Below are 8,983 nucleotides of genomic sequence, written 5' to 3' on the forward strand. Positions count from 1 at the left end.
GTGTGTGTGTGTGTGTGTGTGTGTGTGTGTGTGTGTGTGTGTGTGTGCGCGCGCGCGCGCTTTGGTTGCTTTCATTGGACAATTGCCAACACAGACTGAAACGGCTACAAATACACATTTTGTTAAAACAAGTATGAATTCATTCTTTCTTGATGTTGCATTTGTCAATGAAGTTTTTTTTCTTTCTTTTACAGTAAAAATAAATGCTAAACAAGCCAATCTATCCTATATTTTTTGACTTCTTTCTCAGATACAAAACATGAACTGAACAAGGAAACAAATGGTATAACTGGCACTTTGGTCATCTGACAGCAACCTCACTGTCATGGCCACGGGCTCAGTTTGACCTTCTCCATACAACTCAATAAGAGACTAAACAGAGAGATGACGCTGAATATTTCCCTTAGTGTGCATGTGTACGTGTGTACGTGCGTGCGTGCACGTACCTCTAACATTACCTCCTACTCTTTCACTCCTACTACATCTCGGCCTTATGGTCATCACCTCTATTGGAGCTACGGATCCTTTCCTTCCATCCTATATCTGGCCTTGAGTGATGGAGGAAGCTTTTGGAAAACTTTGTTCATATCTAAAAAGAAAAAGGAGTTGCCATACATCAGCACCCCTACTGTATCTTGCTTCCTATGGCAATGTGGGCACATGCTTTGAAGAGGGAAGGATTAATAACCACTGCTGAAGGAGAGAGCGGATCCCTATATTTGGTAATTCCCCCTCCTCCCTTTTTTCACACTATTTCCGCTGCTCGCTCGCTCAGAACATTTCTTGTTATTATTTCTGCAGTCTCAGCATTAACTAATTCCCTGCTAGGTTTGACTTTTAAGCCCACTCCTCTACCGCTTCACACTATCTTTCCATCATTCTGTCTGCATGGCAGTGTGTCAGTCTTAATTTGTCTCCTGTTCCCTCTGGCTTTGACAATCACCAGACTCTTTAATTGCTCTCTTAGTGTATTTACAAGTCAGCCAATTTCCACCACGTCTGTCCATCTGGCATCGCCCACCGATGAGTCAGTCGAGTGACAAACTTACTGACGTATTTGCCTTTTGCAGAGGTGCCAGCTTGTGAATCCTTACAGACACACAAAGACAGATACTCATCACAGCAAGAGCCATTCTGAACACCTCTTACTGTGACATCAGGTCCATGTGGCCAGTCCTTCCAGTTTTCACGGTTTGGTCACACAGCGATAATCTGCTACTTTTTGATGTGTTCTTGTTTTTAGTTGTTTTGTCCCACAATTTTTTCTTTTCTTTTGCTTTCAACACAAAATGGCCATTTAAAGAACCTTAAATATTGGTTTTGAGTAAGTTCTGCAAATATTGCCCCAAGAAAAAGCATGATTCAAGAAATATTCTGAGAATTTTTTTATCAAGATCTTCATCTGCATCCAAATCAACAATCTTTACACAGTATATCAATATGTCACAGAAAGACATCCAAAAACCCAAATCTCCAGCTTCCTGACAGGAAGCATTCTTTCCCTGTGGTTGTCTCAAACGACACCATGTTTACAGAACATGGTGCAGTGGTGTGAGTTGGATGGATCAGACAACCACGGATGAGTGGATTTATTACTTATCTCCTGCAAGTTGCTGCTTCTACTGCCAGCACTGTCCTTGCAGCGTCTCGCTGTATTCTAACTGCCTCTTTTCTTATTGCTGCGTGGACACTGTTCCCCTCCTCCCTCCTTTTCTCTCTTCCTCTTTGTAATGCTAGTTCTCGGAACAACCCTTCCCTTTTCTCTCCCTTTCATATCCTTGCCTCCCTTCCTTCTTCGTTGACATCCCTCCTGCGTTCCTTTTTTTCTTCTCCCTCCCTCCCAGCCTCACAGCACATTGTCTTTTCTTCTCTGTTTCATCGTAAACCTCACTGTGCTCTGTCCTGTAGAAGCACTAGCCTTCTCTGCTGGATGAAGATGAAAGTGATTGTAGTGGACCACAGATATCAAATATCACAAAAATACATACCTATTTACATGACACTTTAAGTGGTTACAGTATTGTCATTACTGAGCACTGATTCTAACAGTAATTGTATTAGCAGCCAGTTAATTGGATGCACTAATAGCAATAGCAGTTATAACTAAGTTGAAGTGACAAAATTGACAACATCATTCACGACTGCTATCAAATTGCACTGACATTAGTGATGGACTCAGTCCTCGTAGCCCTGATTGCAGGGAATCATAATATGACACCATACAGGTGAGACACAGAAAGCCATACCTGTAGAGTATTGTCGATATATTTGAGCTTCGCTGAAGAACTCTTATCAGCCCGGAAAAGTGTTACGCCCTGTAGGTGGTAGATTCAGAATCTAACCGTCCCCCTATCTCCCTCGCTGTGCCTTGAGGAATGGCTTACAGCAAAGCGGGCAAAGGGGGTGTAGAGTCTAACAGGTATCCTCACAGCCTTTAAAACAGGCTGGAAAGGATGTCGTACCAAGAGTTAAATTCAGCCGAATAGCAGGTGTAGGTTGAGGCAGAGGCTGAAAAGAGAAAGGGATAGTAGTGTGAAAAAAGATGGCGAGGAGGATGAGGGAGAGGAGGAAGAAGGAGGCAGGTCGAAGTCAGGTGGACACTCAAGCTCGATGCATCGCAGGGTGACACCTGAGTCCTCGTTGCCGTAGTTTACCCAGTACTCTTCTTCGTCGAGTTTGGGCAGCGCCAGCTCTTCCTCCCCCAACTCGTACTTGACTACTGAGGTGGTTGTGGATGGGCCTTTCCCGTACAAACCAGCTTTGACAGTCTCTGAGGATTTCTCAAAGAGACCTTTCGTTGATGACTGGGGCTTGTTCTTGTGGAACCACCAGCGGGTTTTGGTGCTGAAGGTGGTGGTGGTGGAGCCGGCAATGGAGCCAGGGTCTGGCAGGGGGCAGAGAGCGAAGTCCATCTCACGAAGGAAGCGAAGGTCCTGGCTGCGGCGGGTGGAAGGAGAGGCGCAGATCACCTCCGATGAAGAGACACGGGCTTCGCGGAACCACTCCCACAGGGCGCGGGCCTCGCACCCGCAGGACCAGGGATTGGCGTTGAGGCGGAGGAACTCAATGCCCTGAGTGTCCCTCAGGGTCTGGCTTGGTAGCTCAGCCAGGGAGTTATTGAAGAGGAAGAGCATGGTCAGGCGACCAAGGTCACGAAAGGCGCGACGGTTCACCTGCCTGATGCGGTTGTCGTGAAGGAGAAGGCGGTCGAGGTTGACCAGTCCGCGGAACACGTTCTCTGACAGGGTGCGGATACGGTTGCCATGCAGGTAAAGCTGGCTCAGGTTGATGAGGTCAGAAAAGATGTCGTCCTGCAGGAAGTGAAGATTATTCTCCTGAGGAAGAAAATCAAGGAAGGGAGGGGGTTTAGCATGAAAAGAACAGACATCATTTGTAATAATTGTAACTGGACGATTGTGAAGATGTGTGTACGTGTGGGTGGCTGCATGTGTTTCGTTGTGTGTGTGTGTTCGTTTGTGTGCGAGTGCGTGTGTGCCAACTGTGTGTCAGAGTTAAATGCATGCTATGTATGTCTCTCCAGCGCTCCTACCTGCAGGTAGAGGAACTGCAGGCTGTAAAGCTTGTGGAAGATGTCATGGGGCAGGGCATTAAGTCGGCAGCGATGCATGTGGAGGCTCTGGAGCTTCTCTAGTCCGCGGAAGGCTCCCCCCTCCAGCCTGTGGAGGCTGGGATTGTCCCCTAAATCCAACTCCTCCAAGTCCCTCAGCTCACTAAATGCCCCTCCCTCAATCCACGTGATGTTGTTGGCGAACAGCCACAGCACCTAAAGCAAATAAACACATGACTTGAACGGTGATTATTCTTCTTAGTTGATATTAACTGTAAATGTTGAACATTTCAAAATCATCCTGCAATAAAACTTTTCTATGCCTACAATTTAAGCTTCACGTTTCCCCTTCCCTTCCAGCAAAAGGTTTTTTTTTTCTTTTCACACTCTCTCTTACCTGAGTCCCGAAGCCAAAAGAGCCAACTCTAAGCTCCGTGATCCGGTTGTTCTGGAGGAATACACGCTGCGACTCATAGGGCACTCCGACCGGGACGGTGGTGAAGTTCTGCGCCTGGCAGCTCACGGTCATGGGCGTCGGGTAGCACACACACAGGTGCGGGCACGCCGATGCCGGACTTGGCTTGCCGAGGACCAGCCACACCACCAGCCAGAGGGAGAGACCGCCTGAAGGAGAGCAAGGAGAGAGGGAGGTGAGCGGGAGCTGTCTGGTGCTGAAATCTTCCGTTTTCATTTATCACACCAGCATATTGAATGCAAACCCGTGTACATTTGAGACTTCTGCACTGGTATTTTCGGTTGGCATTAAATCTCAACTGTCTAAACTTTACAGCTGCGTGTTTCTACAATAACTTAAGTTTATGTCTCGACATTACGCACCGACCTTTACGCACAGCATAATCACACAAGTGTCAAAACTTAGCAGCTCTTTTTTTGCTTTAATACAAAGTTCCTGTTATATTCCATTTCACATTAAACCATTTAAGTCGCACATTGTTTTCCTTTCTAATTTTAATCATTTATCCAATCATATATCAAAGTCGATGTTACATTTATCTTTAGCAAGCTTTCTTAGATTAAAAACTTAGAAATTGTTGCAAAACTTATGAAAAGCAGCATTGCACTAGATCTATGTCTGCGTCGATGTATCCCAAACCAAAGAATATAGAGACAAACTTACTTTTGCAGTTGCGCATGATGGAGCATCGTCGGCTCCGAGAAATCGAAGAGGTGTCCATCCTGAACCAAAGCCCAAAGCGAGTTAGCCTAAGAGGGCAAATTAAAGCCTGCTATCTCCGCTGATGCCCTGGTTCCCGAGTCAGAGCGACTGAGAGTGTGCCGGTTGGTGGCTACCAGTGTCTCATATATACTCAAGCATCCCGTTATTGCCTACGGCAGTGGGCACCAAGGAATCTCCTACGTCATCGATCCGGGGTCATGAATGAATGAGGGCGGCAAAAAACGGAAAGGGGAGGGCCGACCGTGGGGGATTCTCTTGGAGAGTTTGTACGCGCGCAAAGACTGGTTGGAGACGTGCGCTCAGACTATGAGAGGAGGAGACTTTTCTCGACGCACATAGAAGGAGGGAGGGTGAGAGAGTAAAAGTAGAAACAGTGAAGGGAGGGTTGAGGAAGGGGGGGGGGGGGGGCAAGGCACGGTGCCTGGTAATGATGACTCTGTGGAGCAGCAGAGAACGAGTAGGAGAAGAGCGCACAGCTCGTTTCCTGGCTGGCTCTCTCAGAGACTGTTATGGCCATGCTTCCGGAGCGCTGCAGACAGAAAGATACAGAAAGTGGGCCTAGATGGTCTGCCTTAGGAAAGCAGGATGCCCCCGAATTATGAGTCAACATTGGAAAATTCGGTGTCAGAAGAGTCATTCAAAGCAACTGTGATAGAGTAGTATTTTTTTGTAGAGGTTAAATACGACATGGTCCAGTTAGCTGTTTGTACAATTATAGCTCCTGAGATCATTTATTTAAAGATGAGATATAAGTGGCTAAACAAGGCAAGAGTGGTCCGATGGAAATGCACTTTTTTATACTATTTAATTCGGATCACTTTTAACACAATCTGTAGAATTGAATGCAGGCATATTTCTCTGGTTTTATTGCACCTGTTCAACTATTGTTAATTAGGTTTATAAATGGGGGAGAGAGGCTAGTAATTAAGCCAGAAAGCAGAAAGACAGCAAAGCACAACAGATGCACAGCACTTCAAGTCTGTTTTGTTGTGTGTCTGTGCCTCAAGCTGTCCTCGCTTGTGTTAAACCACCAGCCGTAAGACAGCAGGATAGCATGTTTTGTGACAATGATACAGTGTGAAGAATACAACTTTGTCATTGGCCTTTTCGTTGACTGAATGTAATTTGAAGTACTTTACTACTTTAATGGACTGAGTGAAGTACAATGTTAGTTTAACTATAGTTATACCTTTAATTGTATTGACCCTGAAAAATATTTCAATTTGAAGTTCAGTTTGTGGCGTGGTGCTTTCATTACATATTTCTAAAGATTTGCTCCTCCATCATTGTGAATAGGGTGGACAAAATATTAGAAACACTTTAGTTTGATACAGGAGCACTGTAAAGCCTCAAGTTTGAGTTAATAAACAAACCAAGTTGGTATTATTTGCAAGGCTAATGTATTGTATTGCATTATATTGTAGATGTTTTTATCTCTCATTATCCAATGACCCGTAATCAGTATCGCTCTAAATACATACAGCAATGCAAAGGACCAGCAGGAGCAACCGCAGCTACAGTATACGGACTAGAATGAAGTATAGGATACGCTCTGAGAAATGATTAGTTGAGACTTGGGGAGGCTTTCAAGATGCCATCAGCTGTTAAGGCCTCTCGAAAATGGTACTCTTTGTTTTGCACACTGTGAGAGACTCCGTGAGCTGTTAACACTATTGTCAACGAGAGAAGAAAGTTTATTCGACTTAGACAAAGGCATTGAAGACTAAACGGAGACGGATGCGCTTGAGTCAGAGATTGCAACCGCATATCCCGAAAAAAAAAAAACGGGATATGGTTCCTCTTGTGACCACGGGCCACGACAAGGACCGGATTGGGTTTCGTATTTACCGTGCACTGCACCTTTAATACCGGCTCAAACCACTCAAAAGCCCACAGATTATATTTAAGGGTACATGTGGCAGTGAATGATTTACTGAGACCAAGGATTACCCCAAGATTAAAACATTTATTACAACAAACAACAATTTAATATGTTAAAAGACAATAAAAATGTATATATCTAATATACCTGGCACAGGTTATAATAGAGGCAAAACCAAGCAAAACATTGTATTCATGTAACCATGAATACAACTAAATTGATAAGTTAAACAAAATAGCAGTGGCAGTCAACGTCTCCTGCCTGCTCACTGCACAACATCCATCTGGAGGGCTTGACGGGGAAGTGGAAGTCTCTTTGGAGCTGGACCTAGAGTAAAATAAGACAAGGGTGAAACCCACGGCAAATATGTCTCACTTACAAAGCTAAAGTTCACACCTACCGAGAGCCTGGAGGTCAGAGAGAGGGAAAGACGCAGCTCATGGTATGGCTATTTATGGTGGAACAAACAAATTGGGAACCAGGAAGTAGGAGGGGCTAATGCCTACCCAGCTCCACAGTAGCCCAGGAGGGACATTTCATTGCCGGCTACACTCTTATTAATAATAACAGGACGTGTTCAATAAAGTTTAAAGTCTCACAGTCATGACTTCCCGGGTTTCGGCACCAAAATGTTGTGAAGTGGAGCTTCTAATTGACAACCAAGACACGTCTGGTTTTGAACGGAACACTTTACTTCCTGAAACTGCAGTATAACAACTGTTACAGTAAACAGACCGCGCTCTTGCACCCGACATATAGGTTTTCACTTATCATCATCATTGTTGTCGTGAAGAAGCACGTATCATGCTACTTCCTGTCTCTTCACAGTAAAATCACTTCCGTTTTCATGCTCTTCACAATAAAAGTAAACATGCACTCAAACAATTTACAAAACACTTGTTTGCTCTCCTCTTTCCTTCTGCTTTATTGCACTCACTTGCTTGTATCGATCATCGGTTAGTTTGGCCTTGTAGGCTCTGTTGTTACGCCAAGAGCTACAGGAGGGGCTATAAAGAGCTGTAAATGTCCTCAAAATTGTAGGCACAGCAACACTAAGAAGAGAAAAATAGCATAGTCGACCTCGGATAATATTTCTTTTTTTGAATGTCTGACATTGAAAATAAATGTGGAATGCTGCTCAGATTGAGAGTCACAATGAGGTAGACAACAGTAGTGATCCCATTCATAATACTGTAACACAGGCGGCTCAACAGATGAGTATACAAGGGACAACATAGTCACATGTCACACACATGTACACACAAGCTTCATTTTGCATGAAGCCAACTGAGCCACAGGCATCATAAACAAATGAGTAATTGAGGGGATCCATGACACGGTATGTGTTGTTGTTCCCTCACACCTCCTGCTTTGTCCTTATCTGGACTTGTGGACGAGCTTTGGTGCCCACTGGCCATCCGGGACCAACACCTCACAGGCCTCCCCTTCACACACACCCACAGTACCAGCTGCATGTGCAAGTGTGTGTGCTTGCATTCCTGCCTGCTGAGGCGCAACTCTGTCTAAATGCCACCACTGAGTGTCAGTCAATCAGTGTTGTGCCAGTCACCCACACAGCAGGTTTGCAGTACTGTGTGGGCACTGTCTCCTCAATGAGTGTGATGATAGCTACGTTGTGTTTGTGTAATCCCCACACATAAAAAAAGAGGAGACTTCCCCGGGCCGCACCCACTCCTGCACATCTGCCTGCCTATCTGTCCATCTGCACGTCTGTCATCATCTGTCCCTCTGTCTGCATCCTGCTGTCCTTCACTTTATTTACTGTAAGTTACCAACTGAGGAGTGCGTCACTGCACCAACTACCACACACAGTTGTTATTTCTCTCTCTGTGTTGTGAGACAACCGGAGATAAACTGATTGCATTTTCAATCAGCTGATGTAAATTAGCCTCCTGGATTCATTGATGCAAGTGTGGCTGCGCAATTCTTTCCCGCGTGACATCAACTCCGTCAACACTGCCAGCAGGTCGGAGAGCGTGTTAGTGAGGGCGATGGGGTACTGTAGTAGAGGTGTGTCTGTTGCCAAGGTAACAACACACATCCCTCTGTACTCTGGCCTGTGATGAAGCTATTAAATAAAAGGTAATATCTTCCTGTTATTGAACTGCAGCCCCCTTTTGCACAATTCACATTGGCTTGAAAACATTTGCTTCTCTTTATTAATATCCTGGAGTGCTGTCGGTTTAATAAGGTCACTCAGTGACGGGGAATGGCTTTTACATGTTCACGGTTCATCTCATTAGTCAACACAAAGCACAACTTGGACGCTCAGTGTATTTGTGCCCCTAAGGGCGACACTAATGATGAGGTGCGG

At 45.1% G+C, this 8,983-nt stretch overlaps 1 protein-coding gene and 1 long non-coding RNA gene across 3 annotated transcripts; both read right to left on the bottom strand.

Annotated features, from left to right (window-relative positions):
- Window positions 1-47: 47 nt before the first annotated feature.
- Window positions 48-4,876, bottom strand: rtn4rl2a (reticulon 4 receptor-like 2 a). Of its 2 annotated transcripts, XM_031864655.1 has the most exons (4): window positions 4,707-4,876; window positions 3,966-4,192; window positions 3,551-3,784; window positions 49-3,335 (listed from the first exon to the last, which is right to left on the bottom strand). In XM_031864655.1, exons 1-4 carry the CDS (start codon window positions 4,762-4,764, stop codon window positions 2,475-2,477), a joined length of 1,380 nt encoding a protein of 459 aa, XP_031720515.1. In that variant the 5' UTR covers window positions 4,765-4,876; the 3' UTR covers window positions 49-2,474. The 2 variants fall into 2 exon arrangements, with proteins under 2 accessions (XP_031720514.1, XP_031720515.1); XM_031864654.1 differs by having other exon boundaries at window positions 48-3,335; window positions 3,966-4,823.
- A 1,841-nt stretch (window positions 4,877-6,717) lies between these two features.
- On the bottom strand, window positions 6,718-7,399 carry LOC116392990 (uncharacterized). The gene is made up of 2 exons (XR_004213366.1): window positions 7,049-7,399; window positions 6,718-6,975 (listed from the first exon to the last, which is right to left on the bottom strand). It is a non-coding gene; the product is annotated as an uncharacterized LOC116392990 (long non-coding RNA).
- Between the last annotated feature and the right edge of the window lie 1,584 nt (window positions 7,400-8,983).

The sequence above is a fragment of the Anarrhichthys ocellatus genome, unplaced genomic scaffold (genome assembly GCF_004355925.1).
Source record: "Anarrhichthys ocellatus isolate YVR2014 unplaced genomic scaffold, GSC_Weel_1.0 scaffold31, whole genome shotgun sequence".
NCBI lineage: Eukaryota > Metazoa > Chordata > Actinopteri > Perciformes > Anarhichadidae > Anarrhichthys > Anarrhichthys ocellatus.

Excerpts from the sequence above, each read along its gene's own strand:
- rtn4rl2a (XM_031864654.1), bottom strand. The coding sequence starts at position 4,259 with ATGAAAACGGAAGATTTCAGCACCAGACAGCTCCCGCTCACCTCCCTC. Across the intron at positions 3,785-3,965 it reads CTTTTGGCTTCGGGACTCAG|GTGCTGTGGCTGTTCGCCAA; the intron begins GTAAGAGAGAGT and ends TATTTGCTTTAG. Across the intron at positions 3,336-3,550 it reads TGCAGTTCCTCTACCTGCAG|GAGAATAATCTTCACTTCCT; the intron begins GTAGGAGCGCTG and ends TTTCTTCCTCAG.